Genomic DNA, 24,089 nt, shown 5'->3' with positions numbered 1-24,089 from the left:
GTCATTCATGGTTGGAGCAGTCTGGTATGGCTGCTGTTTTCTTCAGTGCAGTAATCTTCTCTTGTTGCTAGTGCTCCTGGGTTGCTCACATTAATCTTTTACTCATTCAAGTCATATAAGTTTTCTAACATGAGTACCACCACCTCTAAACTCTTACCCCTTCAATGTATGCTATGGTGTCAGGGAGAATATGGAGATTTGCACTCTCCAAAGGAAGGCTGTGCACTTACAGTGAGACTGACTGTTCTTCCTATGAAGTCCGACGGCCATTAGCAGGTTCCTGGACCTTGTCTCTTGCAAAGTCAGTTTGGATCAAGTTCACAGGACCCACCCAGGAACCCTGACCAGTTCCCTTATGTTGATCAGTGGTTGACACCTGTTTAAAACTCAGTTCAGATTTGTGCTTCAAAAGATTATCCTGCTGTTTTGGTTGCTAAATTTCTCCATCTCCATCTTCCTGCTGAATGTCATGCCCCTTTCAGAAGTCAGGGATGCTCTGCTGGTCCTTTCCTCACCATCATTCCTATACCCACATTCATATCTCTCATCTGCTGCTCCTTCTGACTATCTACTTCAGAGGAAAGGGATTGTATAATTAGCAGAGTCAGGGAAGGCTTTTAGGCCTCAGCTACTGTATGAATAGTGAAAAGCTACTAACTTTTGAGGCAACTTTCCCATCCAAGCACCCTGATTGGGATCCCACTATGTATGCTGGTTCTCAGGCCCTGGACACTTTTCATTGCTCTGCTATGTCTTTAATTCAGGATGCAGCTTGAAAAATCATAAATTGGTCTATGACCACGAAGGTTCTTCACATTCCAGAAGAGTTTTCTGGGGCACTTCTCTTGACCCAATGGATGCAAAAAGTGCCAGGCATTAAATTTGGCTTTTGTCCTTTAATCAGCCCTAGATATATGGATATACAGAAATGCTCCAACACTAGATGCCTTTGCAGGGGTGAAATAACTCCCAGCTCATCAAAATAACCCAAAAGATTTTCAATAACCAAGATACTGAAAACCAAAACAAGCTGCCTTCCTGTGAGGACTGGCTTCCTGCTTTGCCCTCTGAAATCAAGCCTGCATTACAACTGCTGTCTCCTGACCTTCATCTTTTGATGCTTGATGTTATGTCATGGAGTCCTAAGGAGGATCACTCACACACTGACAGCGTCTAAGTTTCCATTGCTCATCCAACCCTTCTGCTCAGGACAGAACAGGACTGGGACATGTGTTAAGTCACCAGAGCACATTTTGGCCTGGATTGTCCTAAGTTTTTAGTTGGAAAATGAGACTGAGCACTAGCGTCAGGAAGACTTAAACCCTGTCACCTAAATGAAGCTGTGTGCTGGAGTGGAGTCATGTTCAGAGTTGTCTATGTTCTACATGTACCTGTGTGTTCCCCTAATCTTATACACAACAAAGCAGCAGGTTGTGTGGCCACCCCTGTGGTCACCAATATTTCTTTCAGTCAGGTCTTACCTATGTTCTATAAATAAGTCTGGATTAACTAATCTTCTCCAGTGGAAACTTGACCATATGAGGTGGGGTTAGATGTTGCCTAGTGTCCCACTGCCTCATCCTTTGTGCCTTGTGACTGATAAAAAAGGAATTATTCTAAATCCCAAACTTATATTATGTTGTTCTCTTTTGAATCAAGGTTTCACTATGTAGCCCTGAATGTCCTGGACCTTACTGCTATGAATTGTAATGTAAATACCCGTGTTTACTGTTGGTCTCAAGCAACTTCTGCTTTGTAGAGCAGGCTGGCCTTGAACTCACTCATGCACTGGCCTCTGTCTCCCAAGTGCTGGGATTAAAGGCATGTGCCCCCATGCCATGCCTCCCTTACAAAATCTTTATTCATAAAAGTTAATTAACAGATGTTCATTTAGGTGTCATCCACCCAAAGAGCATCGGACCCGTCCGATACCTTTTTCTCAGAGGCGGGACCTGGGGCATCAACCCGCATGCAATCAGACATGCTCTTCTCTGGGTCCAAAGCGGCTGACCCTGAGTGCAGTGCTTAGCCTCGCATCCTGAGCGTATCATTTTAGCTTTTTATGGTATCCAACCATGCTTGGGGAGAATGTCTTGCTTCTAAATGAACATCTGTACAAAGTCCCAATTTATTTCTAATATCAGAGATCAGACCTCTACTCTTGCCTGATGCGTCTAAAACAAAAAGGGGGAACTGTAGAGAGCTGCAGAATGCTATGCCTTAAAGATGGAGCTGGTTTCCGCCTTCCACCTTCCCGATGGTGAGTGCTCTCTGTCAGGAACAACTCCACATTTGGCTAAGGCCGAGGATCTGGCTTGCTTCCATGTATGTGGACCTATCTGCATTGCCCCCGTGGCATGCCTGGGTTGGCTACCCAGAGGCTATTTAAGCTGTGGGCTGGCTTTCCCCGGGGTCCGAGGATTGTTCAATGTTCCTGAATAAACTGCATTGAAAAAAAAAAAAAAAAAAAGTTAATTAACATTGTAAAAGAAATTTGCTCCCACAGGTAAAAAGCTGATGAAATTTTATTTGGAAGTCAACAGGAACAGAGTACTGCATTTTATAAAGCTAATGATCAAAGATGGTTTAAAATACAGTCAAATTTCAAAGACATATGTCTGAGGTAATACAAATTACATCACTCAGGTTCTTGTTTTCCTCAGCTCACCAGAATAATATTTTTGAAGTGTTGTATTTAAGGAAAACAAAATATTTTGGTGCTTGTACTCTTCCATGTTTCTACAGTTCAACATTTAACCATCTGTAATTTTTCTTTGCAGCAGAGTCTTCTGCTTTTGAAACTCATTGTGTATACTGTTAAGTACATTGGTATAATTCTTCTCGAAATCCTCCAAAACCTAAAGCACAAAAGAATGCTTTAGTTCCAAAACAACTTTTCATCACAGTTTCTCAAGATAGTTTAAAAACTTAAGAATCTTTTCACATTCAAATAAGATACAATATCAATTCCATCTTCATAAAAACATTGGAATACATCCAAATTCACCCCATATTTTATATATATGTGTCTGTGAACAAGTGAATCAAAGATAATTATAACATTATGAAAGTAGTGTACTTTGTGTGAAAGCACTCTCTGTGAATTAATAGTCCAGTGAGATGTTAAGGTTAGAGAGAGAAAAAAGAAAGTGTGGCTCCAAGTCTCCCTAAAGCTCACTTGAGAGCATAAAGAACTTGGCACTAATTTGGACAACATAGTAAGACCCAGTCTGAAAAAGCAGGGTGGAGCTGGGCAGTAATGTTGTTTGGTAGAGTGCTTGCCCAGCATGAATGAACCCTCCACTTGATCCCTGGCACAATGTAAACAAAGCAGTGGGACACACTTGTAATCTTAGCTGAAGAGAGGTGAAGGCAGAGGGATTTGGAGTTCTCAGGTATTTATGAAGACCAAGGCTAGTGTGAGCCACATAAGACCAAATATTTATAAAGGGAGAAAGAACAAAAATGTGTAGAATTAGATACACTAGAAAATCCAAAAGTCCAAGTAGTACGCATGACTTTTTAAAAGGTTCTCAAATAATAGCTTAACTTTTATTTTTTTTCATGATTAACAGTCAGTGTGAATGATAATTAAATGATCTGTATTACAAGAATTTTTCTAAGGTATATAAAACAAAAACTACATTTTGGTACATTTTTTTTATAGGATCACAATGTTTAGCCCAAGCTACACTCCATCATCACATGCTTCTCTCTCAGGCTTCCCAGAACTGGCATCATTTGCCTGTGCTCACATAATTACTGAAAAACTTACGTTAATTAGCTAACATGTTACTTTTGCCTAGTACTTAAGGTGTACTGTTATGTGAATGTGTGGAGAGACTTTTAAAAAAAATGACAAGGTAGTTCACTCCTTTCAATGCAAAAAGAAAACCCATGCAAACAAAATTATTCAAACACTTCATAAATGGAATGGAAACAAGTCAATTTTTAGCTACAGTGTAGAAAATGGGGCAATTCCAAGTAGGTTGGCAAAAGAATAAGGTTTCAAAAATACGGAATTAACAACATTCTAAGGAAAGAATATATCTAAAGAATGGAAGTCCATCATCACCTGTGGGTTTATATAAAGCAATTATGTACAGAGATGAGGTTAATGAGCAGATGTAGTAAAAGGAAGGGATCTTATAGAACAGGAAGTTACAGATTATATTTGCAGAAAGTAATGTTTTAGATAGCGTACATAGCAGACATATGGAACCAATTCTCTGCTAAATATACAAATAGATTTTTTAAAAAAACTCAACTAGTCTATTGCACACTTTGGGCCCAGACTCAGAGGACCCAAGCTGTATCTGACTTGAAAGACTCCTCCTTGGGAACTAGCTTTCATGGTACCCGAAGTTGGCAGAAAAGTTTCAAAAGAAGGCAGGCAACCAACAGTCCTACTTAGCCAGAGGGAACATGAACCACAACAACTGCCAGCATGGCATGATACCTCTAAAGGTGCAGTAACCTTGGCAATAACAGATCTCCAAATGGACTTAAGACTCGCTCTTTGATGTTCATAGAAATGAGTATAAAGTTCTTTCAAAGTGTCTTAAAACTACTGTTTGGACCTTGATATGCCTATCTACTTATATAAAATCCTTTAACTCTATAACTTTTATAAAAATTTTATCATTTATATATGTGGGTGTGTCTATGTATGTACATATATGTACGTGGTTGTTCATGGAGGCTAGCAAGAGTGTCCTATGCCTTGCAGCTGGACTTGTGAGCCTCTTGATGTGAGTTCTGGGAAGCAAATTCCAATCCTCTGACAGAGCAGCAAGCACTCTTAACAGCAGAGCCATTTCTTCAGTCCCGGAATTTTAACACTCACCTTTTGTGTTCTAGACTCTCTTTTATGATTATATGAAAATACTTTGGTACCTGTAATTATTTTAAAATCTATTATATCATGAAATGCTTCTATAATACATTTGGAAACAAAATATTGAACAATATCAACTAAGCACTTCCTTATTTAACAAATACTGGATACACAAAGACAGATAGTTATGATGTTATTATATTATGCATTTGATGCATAAGCACATTTCTAATAAAAAGTCTCAACATTTCTTGTTTTGAATAATTTCTCACTAAAATTTTGAAAAATCTGCCATCACTTCATTCACAGTCACTTATTCACAATGGAAAAAAGGTAAATTTTGAAATGTATTAAGAGAATGCATGATGTTAAAATTTATTACGTACCTTTAAGAACTCATCATCTGCCTGCTTAAGTGTTTTCAGGCTGTCAGTCTGAAGCATTCTAGTTTGTTGAAAAGTCTTCTGTTGATGTTTAAAAATACCCTAGAAGTAAAAATGGAAAGTTGGGTAATAACAATTAAGTATGAAATTTGTTGCTCTTAATGCTGTTCTTGGCTTCACTCATGCTAAAGAAAGACTACAACAAGGTAATGCCATGGACAAAAATTTTAAACTCAAATCATCCCTTTAAATTAATCTTTAAAAGGATTCCTTAAAAGAAGTTGTTTTCATAATAAATGCCATCAATATTTTATTTTGGTACTTTTTATCACTGAGTTTACACAATTGGTGCCTTTACCACTAACCAGCAAAAATCATCCTCGAAGTCATGGAGTAGGAATTTTCAAAGCCAGATTCTACACTGCACAAAACAGTAGAAACTCATTATCTTCCTGCTTCAGTATCCCTTGTAGCTGGGATTTGAAACATGCAGCTCATGTGAGTGAGCAGAAATTCCTAATATTCAAGATATAACTTATTACTCCAGTAATGTCTACACATACGATTTTCCAATAACTCTGTCCTTTCAATTTCTTAACCAATGACTTTGTTATAACCTATTTATCCACTCATTTAAATACTTGTACATTACATTTGGCCATTTTTAATAACACACCTTTCTATAGTGCTGGTAATGGCAAATATGTGTTAACTCCATGTCAGATATGATTTTGAACCTTATTAAGGAAATGCTCACCATTTAATTTCAAAGATGAGAAAATTGAGTTACAATGGTACAGTGTCTGTTGTTCCAAGTTTTGCTATTATTGAAGTCTGAATAAGATCCAAAATATTATGCTTCCAGAATCTAAGCTTTAAGTATTATGAAAACTCTTTCTCCACGTATTATGAGATAATACTGAAACACTTTCCACTGCAGCTTACTCATTTTGGTATTATGGGTGAGCAATCTTTCAAGACCAAAAATTCATGAACCCTACCTTCTATTTACTGTTGCTCCTACGCTTGTCATTTTCAGTTTTTTTTCCAACCTCAAATGCTATAGCCAATCATTAAAATTGCCTCTTTGCATATAAATCTTACTCTGTTCTGACTCACATTTTCTTGGTCAAATCACAAGTTTGGAAGCCTCAGCCCTAGCTAATCTCCCTGATGACAGCACATTCACAACCTGATGGCCTTATTTCACGGAATACATAGATACGATCCAAAGACAATATTCAGTCTCTCATCACTGGATCTACCACCCACCTCCAACTGTACATGCCAAGTTTTACGCTCTGCTTTCCATTTTAAAAGCTGTATTAAACTTCTTTACGAAGTTCAATCTTTTCACATACCCCATTCTTAAGAACTCAGCAATTATCCTTGCTTTCCTCTTTTAAATATATGTCTCGTCTCTTAAAACAAACAACAAACAACAAAAACTACAGTATTACTCCTTAGGCTATCACAGTTTTTCCTATCATGTATGTATTTCTCAGGTTTCTGCTCACTTTCCCAATCTACTCATTCAGATTCAGAACACCTATGATGATGTCTATATTGTCAAGTCTAATTTATTTCACCTAGAAGTGGTATATTGTGAAAGTAATAATCTTTTCTTCTTTTAAAAGGCTTCCTTTACATGGAGTAGTTTTAATTTCTACCTAATAAATCATTTGTTCTCAATCTGCTTTACTAGTTCACTCTCACCCCTGAGAATCAGTGCAATGAAGATGTCCAGGGATCCGGCCCTTAGACTTTTCACTTACATCCTCAGTCACAGTTTGATGTTTTCATCTGATCTTCATGCTTTAAAAATTACCTTAAATTAACAATTCTCAACTTATCTTTAAGAAATGGCTTCCTCCTGAACTACATCGTCATATACTAGTGGCTTATTTAACTGCCCACTGAATGTCACATGTGTGACAAATTGAATATTCTGTAACTAGACTGATTTCCAACCACAAGACTGTTTGAATACAATCAGGACCTCAAATGTAATACAAAAATGGTTTTCCAAAAGAAAATGGTGAAAAGACACAAATGGGAAGTGTAATCAGTGCCATGAATTATATGCATGGGGTTAGTTTTCATCAGCCTGGGAACAGAGAAGTACCACACTTGTTGACTGAGGAGGGAAAATGATTGTGACTTGGTACTATGGCTTTGTAAAAGTGTGCTTGCCTACTTGCAAAATGTTCTGAGTTAAGTCATGAACTCACAACGAGAAAGAGAAGGACAGAAAGAAGGAAGGAAAGGGAATTTGAGGTGAGGGAGACGGATAGGAGAGGAGCATGAAGAGCAGCAGAAGAAAACGATGTAAATCATATTCTGACTATAGTGTTTAATTGAGGAAGTGGGAAATGATCAAAACTAGTTCAGTGATATTCCTCCATAGGAATATTCTGCTAGGGCTATTGAGAAAGACTGTTTCAGTTCACTAAAGCTAATAAATTTTTAGGTGAGTCTAAAAATGGAAGATTTCAGATATGCCATCTAGCAAGATCACTGAGACCCAGAAACAGCTCAGATAATATCATGTAATGCATCCTTCACACCATTCAACTATGACTGAAACAAACCCACCCCTGATTTATTTCACATAAAACAGTCATCCTCCATTTATTCCTTTACAAGTTTCTGTTGCTTGAAATTACAAGAATCTCAACTAATATCAGAAGCCAGATGGCCTTTATGAACAGTAAGTGTGTCTATATTTCTGTGATTTTTGGTTTATCAGTAATAGAACACAAAGCCAATAACAGATCCCCAAACTTGGCTCATTTCCTAATGCAAGGATACCTTCTTTAATTTGACTTGACACTTAGTTATAATAGATTAATTATAACAATAACTGTGATACCAACATTTATTTCATTTTCTTGGTCTTCAACTTGCATTATATCAGAATCCCATTGCTTAAACACAGTTATAATCTGCTCAGTATATTCAATTTTAAACTCCCGCCTGTAAAACATAATAATGAATGTCACATTACATATCAAGATGAAGAGAATGTCAAAGAAAAATTAAATTACCACATTATGTACCATGTAACAGAAAAGGGAAGACATAATAGCAAAGGAAATATTCCTGTAGGAAAACAAAAAGTAAAATTAAATTTATATTGATTCCAGAAATAATTTTCTTGACTAATAAAAATGTGTTTCTCTATGGCTGGCTTATTGACTAATAAGAACATTTGATCATTTATCTATCTTTATGTATGTTTATATATATGTCATATACATATAAATTTTAGAAAAAATCATTCCAATTCCAAGCAGTTTTGTTTCATTTTTTTTTCTACTGAATAATGCTATAATATCAACACTGTACGAGTTCCAAGTAGAAATATTTCACTTCAGTTTTTTAAATCTAGTTTGGTATACCCAAGATCACAAGGGAATGCTTATCTCTCCTAAAATTCATACATGATGTAAAATATGAAACTGAATTTTTCTATCTTGTAAACATCTATAAAAATGAATAGATTCTATGATACCTACCTTTTACTGTACTTTTAGAATGATCAGAAATGACTTTTAAAAAAAAGATAACCTTCCCCTTGTGGGGTAGCCTTACTAGGCCACAAAGAAAGAGGATCCAGGAATTCTGATTTGACCTGATAGGCAAGGATCAGATAGTAGGGGAGGAGGACCAACCCTATCAGTGGACTGCTGGAGGGACACAGTAGGATGGGTGGGTCTGGAGGGGTGTGGGAGGGGGCTACAACTGAGAAACAAAGTGAATAAATTATAATAATTATAAAAAGTTTGAAAAAAAGATTTAAAAAATTTTATTAAGAAGCAAAAAAGAAGGAATTGATTAACACGGTCATGTCAAAAATCAAGCCACACATGACTTTTGCCACTGGCTACACCTCTCAGAATAGCCAGAAAATGGAAACAACCCACATGTCCCTCAACTAAAGAATGGATAAAGAAAATGTGGTACATTTACACAATGAAATACTACACAGCAATTTAAAAACAAGGGAATCAAGAAATTTGAAGGCAAATGGGGTTAGAAAAGATCATCCTCAGTGAGGTAACCTTGAAGCAGAAAGACACAGATGGGTTATACACACTTATAAGTGGATATTAGCTATATAATATAGGATAAACATACTAAAATTATTAGTTCTAAATAAGCTAAACAACAAGGAGGGCTCTAGGGAAGATGTTTAATCCTCATTCAGAAGGGCAAACAGGATAGACATTGGAAGTATGAGAAAATAGGGAACAGGACAGGAGCCTTCCACAGGTGGCCTCTGAAGACTCTACCCATCAGGGTATTGAAGCAGATGCTGAGACCCATAGCCGTCTTTGAATAGCATCTTAGGACTCTTATGAAAGAAGAGGGAGACAGATAAACCTGGAGGAAACAGGAACTCCACAAGGAGACCAAGAGTGTCAAAAATCTGGCCCTGGGGGTCCTGCAGAGACTGATGAATCAACCAACTAAGGAACATACACGAAGAGGACCTAGACCCCCTGCTCAGATGTAGCCTATAAACAGCTCAGTCTCTATATGGGTGTCCTAGTAAAGGGAGCAGGGATATCTCTGCTATGAACTTGGTTGCCTGCTCTTTGATCACCTCCCACAGGTGGGTTGGCCTTACTAGGCCACAGAGAAAGAGGATACATTTAGACCTGATAAGCAAGGGACAGATAATAATGAAGGAGGAATTCCTCAATCAGGTGACTAGGAGAGGTAGAGGGGGGAGAAGAGGGAGGAGGGTGGGACCAGGAGGAGATGAGGGAGGGGGCTATAAGCAGAACACAAATTTTAAAATAATAGGAATAAGAAGAAAAAAAGAAAAATTATAACTCTCAGGGTGAGTAGTGGTGGTGCACTGCTTTAATCCCAGCTTTCAGTAATTAACGGCAGGTGGATCTCTGTCAGTTCACAGCCAACCTTATCTAAAGAGTGAGTCTAGGACATCCAAAGCTGCACAGAGAAAAGGTCTTGAAAAGCAAAACAAAGCAGAACAACAAGATAACCCTCATAATTTGTTTTTTAAAAGGAAAAAACAGTGATATCCCGAGGCTTCCCAGAAACATGTCGCAGTCCAGGAGGTTAATACAAGCAGTAGCTAGGAGGAAAATAAAGCCAAGAATTTTCTATAGACTCTGTTTAATGGAGTAATTGGTACCAATGTATACTATAAAACATACAAACGTGGCTCTAAAGAAATGAAGCCTTCCATCTAATGTGGCTGCCTTGCCAGGTCACAGTGAATTGAAGTTGAACTAAGTCCTAATTCAATTTGATGTTCTGGGGTGGGTTAGTCATGGTAGCATTCGTTTTCTGAGGAGAACAGGAAGGGGGACTGAGGGAAGAGAGTGGGAGGAGGAAGGGGGCTATGATCCATATGTAAAGTGAATATATAAATTAAAAAGAAAAAGAAAAGAAATGAAGCCTTACATTTCCTCTTGATGAACTTTCCAGTGTTCTCTGATATTCCTGTTGCAGTCTTTGACTACACTTTTAATATAGGACTGCATTCTTGTTTTGTTTTCCACAACGTCACTGCTAAGGTGAGCTATGTTGAAAAAAATATTATTAAAACTTAAAGTTAAAGAAAACGTTATTGCTCCCACATATACAAGTAAATGAAGACACAGGTAAAATCCATTCTACGGTACCAAAAAAAAAAATACAAAATAGTATCAACCAAATTCCTCAAGCTTGTCATATTTTCCTGGACTCAAGGTTTTTGCTTTTCGGACTAGATATACTCAATCAGTAGTGTTCATACAAATATTCCAAAGTCAAATAAAATCCTGAAATCTGCAACATTTGTGTTCCTAGCATTGTGAATGAGAAATACTAACATTACTAGATTTCTGATTTGCCTACTGGAGATAGTCTTGTATGTTTTGGGGATCATAAAAAAGTTCTAATACACAAAATAATAAAAAAAGAAAAACCTTTCATTTCTTTCCCAAGGAAAAATTAGAAGAAAAGACAAACTTTATTATTATTATTATTTTTAGCTTATAGAATACTCTGTACTTGGGAGGATGCTTGGCTGTATTACTTTTGTAACTAATCTTATGTAACAAATAAAACCCACCCTGTTAAACAGCCAGAATCCAGGCTGGGTGTGGCTGTCACACACCACTATTGCTGGCAGTTGGGAGGCAGATGCAGGCAGATCCCTGAGTTCAAAGATAGCTAAGTAGTGAATCACAGACAAATTAAGGGTACATAGTGAGAGCTTGTCTGAAAATATTTTTAAATTGAGTTAAATTAAAAGAAAAATTGAAGGCCACCTGAGCCTTACATTCCTTAACCTTTTATGAAAAAACCCATATCCTAGTTGGCATATTTCTGTTCACAAACATGGAAGTAGAGAATTAAAAATAGCAGGGTTAGTACATGTATGGAATTTCACTCAGGACTTTCCCACCACATTCTGGAATCACCAATTTTGCCTTTGTTGCTGTTTTAACAGATGGGCTGGCTAGATTTATGTCACCTTGACCTAATCTAAATTTATCTGAGGAAAGGTAACCTCAGTTAATGAAATTCTTCTATTAGATAGGATTGTAGCCAAGCCTGCAGGCCCTTTTTAAAATAAAATATTTAGAATTATTATAATTTATTCAATTTGTATCCAGGCTGCAGCTCCCTCCCTTATTTCTCCCAGTCCTACCCACCTGACTTTTCCTTCTATTCCTCTTCTCAAATCAATTGATAAGGGAGGTCCTGCTCCCCTGATATCTGACCCTAGCATATCAGTTCTCATCAGGCCTGTCTAGATCCTCATTCTCTGTGGCCTGGCAAGGCTGCCCCAGCCAGGGGGAGAGGATCAATGAGCCAGCCACTGAGTTCATGTCATAGACAGACCCTGTTGCCCTTACTATGGAACACACATTGAGATTGAGCTGCCTACATCTGAGCAGGAGGTCTAGGGCTTCTTCATGCATGGTTGTCATCAGTCTCTGCGGGCACCCTTGGGCACAGATTTTTTGGCTCTGTTGGTCTCCTTGTGGAGTTCGTGTCAATCCAGGTCCTTCTATCTCTCCCTTCTACCATAACATTCCCTGTAGTCTGTCCAAGGTTTGGCTATGAGACTCAGCATCTGCTACCATAGGACATTTGCTCAACTATATTCGTAGTAGTTTTATTCGTAATTGCTAGAAGCTGGAAACAAACCAGATGTCCCTCAACTGAAGAATGGAAAAAGAAAATGTGGTACATTTACACAATGTAACACTACTCAGCACTTAAAAACTAATATATATATATATATATATATACATATATTATATATATATACATATATACATATATATACATATATACATATATATATGTATATATATATACATATATATTTTATATATATATATAAAATAAAATTTGCAGGCAACTGAATGAAACTAGAAAAGTACATCCCGAGTGAGGTAACTCAAAAGCAGAAAGACACACAGGGTATATACTCACTTCTAAGTGGCTCTTATCCATATAACATAGGATAAACATACTAAAATCTATAGTCCTAAAGAAGCTAAACAACAAGGAGGCCCCCAGGGAGGATGCTTAACCCTCATTTAGAAAGGCGAACAGTGTAGACATCAGAAGCGGAGGAGACAGGGAGCTGGGCAGAAGCCTACCACAGAGGGTAGGCTCCTCTGAATGAATCTACCTATTAGGTTATTGAAGGAGACACTGAGTCTCATAGCCAAATCTTAGGCATTCTCTAAACCAGTGACTGAGGGCAGTGTGTTCAGATCAGAGAGAGAGAGAGAGGTCCAGGAAGAGAGAGAAGCAGAGAGGCTGGGAGAGGAATGGGAGTTGCCTTTGTTAATTCAGTTATGTTATGTAAATATGTTTTTTCTTTTATATATCTCAAACGTGATACTTTAGTGGGCTACGGTTTGTCCACTCCTGTTACTTGTGGCTTTTGCCAGCTGGTAATGGCTTAGCTAGTGCCTTCCATGTGAGGCGCAGAGAAAGGTGTGATCTAGGACCCTGAGGATATAAATTGAGGGAGTGAAGTATTGGCATGTGACAAGTAGAAGTTTGGAGAGACCTGAGAGATGGACAATGGGTGTGCTTGATTGGATTAGACAGATGGAGAGGAAAGCTTTGTGGCACAGTGTCATGGAGAACACGGACACTTTTGTTTCTTTTTGATGGAGATTGGTATAGTCCCAAAAGACCCACTGACCCGAAACAGATGGGAGAAGTAAAAGGGACCTCTCAACCTACTAACTTTTCTCTCACACTTCAGGTTGGGGGGTTGGAAGGAAGATGCAGGCCTAAATACCCCTAATAAAGTAGTGTTTAAAATGGAACATTATGAGAGAGAGAGAGACAGACACACAGACAGAGACAGACAGATACAAAGACAGAGACAGACAGATTCAAAGACAGAGACAGACAGATGCACAGACAGAGAGACACAGAGGCACTTCTACACATCCATGGGCACATGTTCTATAAAAATTCAGGCTGAGCCATCCAGGTGCTGTGGTGCATGCTTGTAATACTAGCAATCAGGTAGTCAGAGGCAGGGTGATCTCTTTGAGTTCGAGGACAGCCTGGTCTACAAAGCAAGTCCAGGACAGCAAAGACTACAAAAAGTAACCCTATCTCAAAATAAAACTATTTCATAAGAGGAAGAATGTAAGAAAAGAAAATGAAATGAAAGGAAAGAAAAAAAACAACAAAAGAAAAGAAACAAGAAAAGAAGAGAATAGAAAAGAGAAGAGAAGAGAAAAGAATAGTTCAGGCTAAGTAATCCATGGGAAGCAGGCCAGTAAACAGCACTTTCATGGTCTCCACATCAGCTCATGCCTCCAGGTTACTGCCCTGTTTGAGTTTCTTTCCTGACTCTCTTTGATCATGAACTCTGATGTGGAAGAAGAAACCAAATAACCTCTTTACCCCCATGTTGCTTTGGTCATGGTTTTTCATCACATCAATTGCAATCCTGACTAAGACAAGAGGATTTCTGGCTACTTGCTGAGTTTCAAGGCCTGAATGGTTTTCTGTGGTGGCCTCAGTTGTGCTAAGTTCTGGGGGTCTATGAAGTTCTGAAGGCCTGTTGCAGTAGTAGAGATGCTGTTTTAAAAGAAAAAGAAGTTGGGAGGGTGAAAGGAACCCGGGAGGATTACTAGAGAATACAGTAAATGAAACATTGATATGCGATGTGTATAATGATGTGTATATATAAATATGTTAATGCAAAGAATTATAAAAAACTTTTCTCATCCATGTTTCTTTCTGTAATTTCATTTAAGTCACATATACCCAAAAGTATCAGTTTTACTTTTCTTATCAAGGAAAAATGTTAACTAAAAGATTTTCTGGTACTAATTAAAAAATATTTGTGTAGAATCCTATCACTGAGAATAAAGCATTAGCTAGCAATCCTATAGTACATTAACACTGATTAGTTTTTAAATTTTTCTCTAGATGCAAATACATCAAAAACTGTACCTCCAATTTTTTCCAGCTTATTCTTTACTTCATGTCTGTAAAGAAATTAAAGCTCTGAGTTTAGTTCCTTGGTCAAGCATTTACCCCATGTACAATGCGTTAGGTTTCATCCCAAGTACTACCAAAGACAAGCCTTTTAATTAATTGTTTATAAAATTCTTGGCTTTAACAAACATCACATGTGAAATAACTTATCCAATACTTGATAATCAAAGTATAATTTTCTCTTTCTTTATTGCTTTTTTTTTCCTGGATATTTTGTTTGTTTGCTTTTTTCTCTCTTTATTTTTATTAATTACACTTTATTCACTTTGTATACTTCCATAGTGCCTCCCTCCTCCCCTCCCGATTCTACCCACCCTCCCCTTTCTTCATGCATGCCCCTCCCCAATTCCACTGATAGGGGAGTTCCTCCTCTCCTTCTGATATTAGTCTATCAGATCTCATCAGGAGTGGCTGCATTTTCATCTTCTGTGGCCTGGTAAGGTTGCTCCCCCCCCCCTCAGGGGGAGGTGAACAAAGAGCAGGCCAATCAGATTATGTCAGAGGCAGTCTGTCTTTTTTGCTTTTTTAAAAATCAGGAACCCATTTATCTCAAGATGACCATGAACTAAATATATACGTGATAATATTACTGAGTCATCTTATCGCCCTGCCTGTACCTCCCCAGTGATGGGATTACAGGTATAAAAATATTTCATTGAGCAGGAAAGAAAATATATATTACCCTGTATCTCCATCCCTTCTTGGAGGAACCAATGCCTTCTCAGTACTACCAAGTACTTTACATTTTTCTGCATTGAACAGAAAAAAAAGGAAAAACATTTTAATTTAAACATACTAGTTTAGTTAATTTTAATAAAATAGTAATGTTTGTAGTTCTTTGAGGCATTTTTTCCAATATTGTATCTTAAAGGAAAATATAAATGCAAAATATTATTCTAAAAGTTATATGAAATAAAATCATAAGCTATGACTGTTTTGTTTAATATCTTTTCATGTCTTTGTATGGTAATAATACTGTATGTTATTTCAATTTAGTGATGTGTGTGAAATGCAAAGTCAAGGTATTATATGCATTCCTAGAATTTTGATACAGGCTTATGAAGAACAAATAAGAGCAGCCTTGTTAGACTACAGAGGAGAATATTGCAGCCAGTGCTGATAAGCCCTGATAAGCTAGGGTGAGATGGAAGGGGAGGAGGACCTCTCTTATCAGTGTACTTAGAGGGGGACAGGGAGGAGAGGAGTGGGGGAGGTGGGATTGGGAGGGAATGAGGGAGCGGGATATAGCTGGGATACAGAGTTAATAAAATGTAACTAATAATAAAAATAAAAAATAAAAAAATACAAGCCTTTTATTGTAATTCAAGCACCAATGTAAAAATCAAATGAACCAGGCAGGTAAAATGGTTTAGGAGGTAAGGTAGCAGAGGTTAATGCCACGCCTGAAATCAACATGATCCTTCTCTGACACACTCATGGTGGAAGGAGGAACCTAAACCCTGTACATTGCCCTCTGACCAAGCCCCTCCCCCCAAACACAAATATACACTGTGGGAAACCACCAGCACTCAGAACTGTATTTATTGTACCTGTTAGAGTAGACTCTGCTGAACACTCCACATCATCATCTTTTATTTCTATCACTTCCTCAACAACTTCTTCTTCTTCTTCTTCTTCTTCACTATCATCAATGATGTAGATTACTGAGTGCTCCTCTTTGTCCATTGTTGGCTTCTCAGACTTAAGATTTCTTTTGTCAGGGGAAATATATTTTAATGTTTTGTCACTGAAAACTGAAAAAATAGCAGATCTGTGATCTAAATCCAAAGCAATCAAGTAAAATAAACCAGTAAGTTATAAAACATCCAATAAGAGTGACCCTAGTTGAAAGAAAGGTTACCAGTTTCCATATATTATTGAATCAGAAGGTATCAAATTTATTTATGGTTGTGAGCTTAGCATTTAAGGGCTGAGCCATCTCTCCCAGCACAGAAACACTTAAAGAAATGTTCAAAGTCCTTAGTCATCAGGGAAATGCAAATTAAAACAACCCTGAGATTTCACCTTACACTCATCAGAATGGTTAAGATCAAAAATTCAAATGACAATACATGCTGGAGAGGATGTGGAGAAAGGGAAACATTCTTCCATTGCTGGTGGGATTCCAAACTTGTACAACCACTTCAGAAATCAATCTGGGACTTTCTCAGATAAGTAGGAATAGTGTTCCCTCAACATCCAGCTATAACACTCCTAGAAATATATCCAAGTATATATCAAATATATAACAAGGACATTTGCTCAACCATCTTCGTAGCTGCTTTATTCATAATAGCCAGAGTCTGCAAACAACCCAGAGCTCCATCATCTGAGGAATGGATACAGAAATAGTGGTATAGTTACCTGATGGAATACTACTCAGCAATTAAAAACAAAGAAATCATGAAGTTTGCAGGCAAATGGTGGGAACCAGAAAAGTTCATCTTGAGTGAGGTATCCCAGAAGCAGAAAGACATGCATGATATATACTCACCTATAAGTGATTATAATATAATAGTATTATATTATAATAATATATAAATATAGAATAATATTATTGTATGAGACAAATAATATAAGATATACATAAAAATTTAAAATCTGTGTACTTAAAGGAGCTAAGCAAGAAGGAGGACCCTTGGTAAGATGTTCAATCCTCTCTCAGAAAAGCAAATGGATAGACACAGAAGATGTTGTAAACATGGAACAGGACAGTTGCCTACCACAGAGGGCCTCTGAAAGACTCTACCCAGCAGAGTATCAAAGCATATGTTGAGACTCACTGCCAACCTTTGGGCAGAGTGTGGGGTATCTAATGAAAGGAGGGTGAAATGAAAGACCTGGAGGGACAGGAGCTCAACAAGGAAAGAAACAAAATCAAAACATCTGGGCCCAGGCGTCTTTCTGATACTGATAGTCCAACCAAGCAACATGCATGGAGATAACCTAGAACGCCAGCATAGATGTGGCCCATGGCTGCTCAGTGTCCAAATGGGATCCTAGTAAGGGGAACAGGGGCTGTCTCTGACATAAACTTAGTGGGTGTCTCTTTGAGCACCTTCTCCTCAGGAGGGAGTACAGCTGTACCAGGCAACAGAGGAAGACAATGCAGCCAGTCTTGATGCGATCTGATAGGCAAGGGAGGACTTCCCTGATCAGTGGACAGGGGTAGAGGCAAGGGAGGAGAAGGATGAGGAAAGAAGGGATTAGGAGGGGGGAAGTAGAGGACTACAGCTATGGATACAATGTGAATAAACTGTAATAATCAAAAGTCAATAAATAAAAAAGAAGAGGAATGGGGAGATGGCTTAGGTTTTATGAGTGCATACCATTTTACAGTGGATCTAAGCTTGTGTCCCAGCACTCACACGAGGTGGTTCACAACTTCCTGTAATACCAGCTCTAAACCTCTGGCCTTCACAAACAACTGAGCTCTAATACCCATATTTACTGATGTTCAAACCTATAGACATAAGTGAAAATTAAATTCTTATGAAAAAAATGTAATGATGGCTTTAACCCTGATTTGTAATTTGTCTGTGCTTAACCACTGGAATATCTAATTTTTGGTCCAATCACTGTCAGCTTCTTAAGAATTTTGATTTCCAAAGTGGTTGTATAAGTTTTCATTCCCACCAGCAATGAAGTCAATCTGGAGTTTTCTCAGACAACTAGGAATAGAGCTTCCTCAAGATCCAGCTATACCATTCCTAGGCATATATCCAAAAGACGCTCAAGTATACGACAAGGACATCTGCTCAACCATGATTGTAGCATCTTTGTTTGTAAGAGCCAGAAGCTGGAAACAGCCCAGATGCCCCTGTATCCATTGAGGAATGGATACAGAAATTATGGTACATCTACATAATCAGCGATAAAAAACAAGGAAATCATGAAATTTGCAGGTAAATTCTGGGAACTGGAAAAGATCATCCTGAGTGAGGTATCCCAGAAGCAGAAAGACACACATGGTATATACTCACTCATAAGTGGATATTAGACATATAATATAGGATAAACATACTCAAATCTGTACACCTAATGAAGTTATTCAGGAAGGAGGACTCTGGCTAAGATGCTCAATCCCCATTCAGAACGGCAAATATTTATTTATTTACACAAGAAAATATAAATAAATATTATTTATTTAGGACATAATCAAGTAGATAAGTTAACATGATAGTTGCATTCTCACATATACTGAATCAGTGTTTACAATGGCCAAGATGTTAAGCCTAAGTGCATGCCACAAAATAAATGAACGAAGAGCTTGTGTGTACAATAAAACATTATTTAGCCAAAAAAGTATTTTGAAACAATAAATCATGCAGTGAGTGACCCAAAGCAATCCTATGGATGCTCTCACTGAAACACATAAGCATACTCCAAACATGCTGATAGCAAAACAAATATAAAACTAAATTCGACGGATCTGGGGAGGTAGTTTGCTGGTTATCAATCAAGAAGGTGTGGGCTCAACTGTCAAAACTTCCAGAAAAAAAAAAAAATGACTCAGCTACGGTGAGTCAGATCTCTCTTTAATCACAGCATTCCATTCTGGAGGCTGAAAATTGCTAGCTCACAGTCAGCTCAAGCCACATATGGAGTTCCTGTTCATTCTTGCCTTCAGTGAGACTGTGTCTCAAAATGAGTCAAAAAGGCACACAAACAAAAAGCCCAAGGGAACAAACACAATGATAGATGTGTTTATATATTATTATAATCTTAATACTCAAAAAAGACTGAAGGAGGAATATTAGCAGGCCATTTCCAAATACAGAGTAATATAGTGCCTTAGAAAAACAAAGAGTAAAATCAGGACTATCAAAATGGCTCAGCAGTTACAAGCACTTAGCCACCTTTTAGCCACTATTTTTTTTTCAAGGTGTTTTTTTTTTTTTTTGCGTAGCCGTGGGTGTCCTAGAACTCACTTTGTATACCAGGGTAGCGTCCAACTCAGAGATCCACCTGTCTCTGCCTCCCGAGTTCTCTGTGCCACCAGGCCACTGACCCTGCCACCACCTGTTCAACCCCTCCTTCGCCAAAACAGATATTCAGTTCCCAGCACCAGCAGTCAGTGCTACTAAGCTCACAAATGACCGGAACTAAAACACCAGCGAATATAATGTCCTTTCTGGCCTCTACAGGCACAAAAGACACTACAGACACATGACAAAAGTAGAATTTATTTTTAAGTCTACTCTGGTCCTTAAATAAGTAATGCCTTTGCAGTCTATACCAACCTTGTGCAACAGCATTTAGAGAAACATGACAGCGGGGTTCTAAAGGATACAGCCTGGCTTCGGAGAATATAAAGAGGTAAATTAGTTTTTGTCCTCAGTACACCAGGCTGCAGGCAACAAGCCTCCAGCCATATCTGCAAGGGTCCTCTTGGCTCTTACATACAGTTGGTCTCTCCCAGTTCCCAGATCCACCCAAATCGCCATTCTCCAACCCTCCTACCCTCTCAGCTCCTCCTTATGTGAATCCCGAACCCTCCTCTCTAACCTCCCCCATTGCTCCCAGTGGCCATCTCTGTGATGGCAGCATATTCCTCCCAGTGGTCCCACTCCTCTAGAATTTCCTTCCTTCCAACCAGGGTTCTGCCTGTTCAAGGCCCAGAACTCAGCTAGTTTCACCATATCCATTTTCCTGTCAGGGGCCTTGGTGAGGCTCATCTACACCTTCACTTCCCTATCAAAGGCCTTGGGTAAGGTTAACTACCACCTCCATTTCCCCGTCAGCGACCTTGGTAAGGTCCCCCACCTCCATTTTCCTGTCAGCGACCTTGGTAAGGTCCCCACCTCCATTTTCCTGTTAGTGACCTTGGTAAGGTCCCCCACCTCCATTTTCCCGTCAGTGACCTTGGTAAGGTCCCCACCTCCATTTTCCCGTCAGCGACCTTGGTAAGGTCCCCACCTCCATTTTCCTGTCAGAGACCTTGGTAAGGTCCCCACCTCCATTTCCCCATCAGCGACCTTGGTAAGTTCCCCACCTCCGTTTTCCTGTCAGCGACCTTGGTAATGTCCCCACCTCCATTTTCCCGTCAGCGACCTTGGTAAGGTCCCCACCTCCATTTTCCTGTCAGAGACCTTGGTAAGTTCCCCACCTCCGTTTTCCCGTCAGCGACCTTGGTAATGTCCCCCACCTCCATTTTCCCGTCAGCGACCTTGGTAAGGCCGGACCACCTCCGTTTCCCTCTCTGAGGCCTCTGGTAACGCGACGGGATTTGCCTCACAGCTAAAATGGTGACCGGGACTCCCTCGAAGGCGCCCACTCCGTCCCTCCTCACACTCCTTCTCCTCTTCTTACACTCCTCCTCCCCTTCTCACATTTGTCTCCTCCTTGCCCCTGAAACAACCCTCCTTGGGTGACCGGACTTACCGTTCTCTGGAAGCGTCTCAAGCAAAATGGACACTTGGTCAAATGAGAGAAAAGCCGGTATGAGCCAGCCTCCTTGCTGAGTGGCTGAATGGAGTGCGCATGCGTGCTAGCTGTTTTCCGTGTATACTTGGTTTCGCTATGTGACTGGGGGTATGTGAGCTCTAGAAGCGCAGTAACTAGCCGAAGTTTTTCTGGTTTTCCCTTGAACTGCTGGGATGCTAGGATATTTGAGCCCTCCTACTTTCTCGTTTATTAAATTTATAGCACCATTGCCCTCCCAGAGGCCCAGAATTCTGATCCTAGAACATAGCAGATAGTTTTTTGTTTAGTTTTATTTGTGTTTGTTTGTTTGTTTAGTTTTGTTCGTTTGTTTGGCCTGTACAGACACACAGACAAAAATAAATATCAAATACTTTTTAGTATTTTAAAAAGTACAAGGAAATGAGTCAAATATGAAAAGCTCCTCACTTCTGAACCAGCACTTTGCCAACATTCATTGAAACATTTATGTACTGTCCAACACTTGCCTGCATCATCTGCACTGCACCTGTCTCACCCATGTTGTTTTGTTATTCCACATTCAGACATATAAAGTGTGTTGGTATAATGTTTTGTGGAATGCATACAATATACCCTTGTTCATGCAAATACTGATTTCTCTACCCTAGTACCTGGTATCAATCCAGATATTGCATTGTGATGCTTATTCTTAGCATTTACCTGTGTCAAGTGTGGGTAAACATTGTAACACTTGTTCTCTGTATTGCCAATAAAAACAACTAGCAATGCTGAGGAATGGAGAAAAAAATAGTGGGACATCCTGGTCCCAAGGGGAGGAGAAAGAAGGAGTGGGAGGAGAGATCTGAGAAGAGAAACAGGAGGAGAAATTAACTGGACCTAAAATATGACTAAAAGAAGCATAAAGTGGGAAATCGGAATGGGAGGAAGCTATGCAGGCTTGGAGTCTTAGGATGGAGTAGTAATTGTCCAGCATTGTGCTCTAGGTTAATTAAATAAGTCCTAGTCACTGTGTGGTAATTTAGGAATACAGCTGGTTTAGGAATAGCTGCTGTTTAACTAAAATATTAATCAGTATTAAATATTAATAGTCATCAACACAAATGGGTCCTCAAAGAGCCTGTCCTGAACAATAAAGAGACTTCCCAAGAGGCCTGTGCTCCTTGTCCGGAAGAAGGCTCTTCAACAGGCCTATTCTTCTGTAGATCAGGCTCCCAAAAGCCCTATCCTTCTTAGTCCCCAAGAGGCCTGCCCTTCTCAAGTAGAACTGACTTCAGTGTAAGGACATGCCTCCTAGGAATGTTAGAAGGACTCAGTCAGTTTTGGTGTCTGCAAACAAACACTAGAGACAACCAATGTTCTCCAGGCTCAGTGAGAGGCATGGCATTCTGCAATGTCTTCAGTAGACAACTTTCTTGAATCCTCCCCAGCCAGATGGAAATGTGGTTGAATTCTATATGCATGAGGTTTTTTCTTGCATCCAAAAAAATGTGATAAGTCCAGGTGAAAAAGATCCAGACCATGACAGTAATCGGGCAATTAAGATTAAAAGAGTCCTTTCATTGTGGCCACCTCAAAGTATCTTGGTGCTGAAGCTCAAGGGCACAGCATTTTGAAAGGCAAACATCATAATTCTATCAGTGTTAGATGTGGGTCTGAGTAATCTTTCCATATTTGTTTTGACAGAACATAGAAGTTATTTCAGACTCAGCATGACACTAATTTAGTCTTCACCTTCTTAATTTAGTTTAAGTCTGTATAAACATTAATTATTGTAGTTACTACATCTGAATCATGGTCAAGATCATGGACCTTCCAAATATGTTTCCAAGGAAGGTGTGACTGTTGTGGGGAGAGAGGGCCGAGAAATGTAGAAATGTCTAAACAGACCAAGAAAGAATAATGGAGTCAGGACAAAACGGAGTAACTTTAATCACTTCGGAATAATTAAGGTGAAAGATAAAAATCTAATGTCATTCTTTTGTAGGTACAAATCCAATTAAAGGAATGGGTCTAATTTTGTCCCTTTTAAAAAAATGTTCTCTAAGTATCTCAGCATAATTTACTATCTTGTTCATTTTTGTCCTATCAATTCAACATATCATCTTTTTAGACTGAATTGAATGAGCTTGTGAATTTCCCACTTATAAGTAGCACTTCTAAATTCTAAAATTCTTGTATATATTTTAATTCTACTCTAATCCGTTTATCTTGATAGGTGTTTGGTTTTTATAATTTTTAAAAATTATCTGTTTTTAAAAAATTCTTTTTCCATACCTGACAAAAGGGAGTCATATGAAAGGGGAGGAGGTCCTCCCCTACTAGTGGACTTGGAAAGGGGCAGGGAGGAGATGAGGGAGGGAGGGTGGGATTGGTGAGGGAAAGAGGGATACAGCTGGGATACAGAATTAACAAAATGTAACTAATGAGAAAAATAAAATTATGGAAAAGAAAAAAAATTCTTTTTCCATTAATTACTTCCTGACTGCTTTCCCTGCCTTCCCTCCTCCAGCTTCACCCTCTATACCTGCGCTCTAGCCTAGATCCATGCCCCCTTCTCCTCTCCTCAGAGAAGTACAAGCCTCCCACAGACTTCAACCAAACACACCATAACACACTACAGTAAGATGACATAAGCCTTTACCTCCAGGCTGGACAAGGCAACCCAGTAGGGATAAAGGGTACCACAAGTAGGTAAGAAGTCAGAGACAACCCCTGTTCCCACTGTGATGATTTCCACAAGAACACCAAGCTACTCAGCCACAACAAATGTGCAGAGGACCTAGGTCAGACTCCTCCAGGCTCCCTGATCTCTCTGAGTTCCCATGAATTCCAGTCAGTTGATTCTGTGGTCATTTGTGTGGTGTTTCCCTGATTGCTCTGGTTCCTCTGTTCTTTCTTCCCCCTCATCTGTAGGACTCCTGGAGCTCTGCCTAATGTTTGGCTGTGGGACT

The 24,089-nt window shown here is 38.9% G+C and overlaps 1 protein-coding gene across 1 annotated transcript; it reads right to left on the bottom strand.

Annotated features, from left to right (window-relative positions):
- Positions 1 to 2,524: 2,524 nt before the first annotated feature.
- On the bottom strand, positions 2,525 to 21,187 carry LOC132650039 (synaptonemal complex protein 3-like). Its single transcript, XM_060374871.1, has 8 exons — positions 21,118 to 21,187; positions 16,284 to 16,487; positions 15,416 to 15,482; positions 14,689 to 14,723; positions 10,660 to 10,777; positions 8,097 to 8,196; positions 5,224 to 5,322; positions 2,525 to 2,858 (listed from the first exon to the last, which is right to left on the bottom strand). The coding sequence occupies exons 2-8, from the start codon at positions 16,417 to 16,419 to the stop codon at positions 2,754 to 2,756; spliced, it is 660 nt and encodes a 219-aa protein (XP_060230854.1). The 5' UTR covers positions 16,420 to 16,487; positions 21,118 to 21,187; the 3' UTR covers positions 2,525 to 2,753.
- Positions 21,188 to 24,089: the final 2,902 nt, after the last annotated feature.

This window comes from Meriones unguiculatus, chromosome X, assembly GCF_030254825.1.
Source record: "Meriones unguiculatus strain TT.TT164.6M chromosome X, Bangor_MerUng_6.1, whole genome shotgun sequence".
Classification (NCBI taxonomy): domain Eukaryota; kingdom Metazoa; phylum Chordata; class Mammalia; order Rodentia; family Muridae; genus Meriones; species Meriones unguiculatus.
This window is presented reverse-complemented; position numbering and strand designations above follow the sequence as displayed.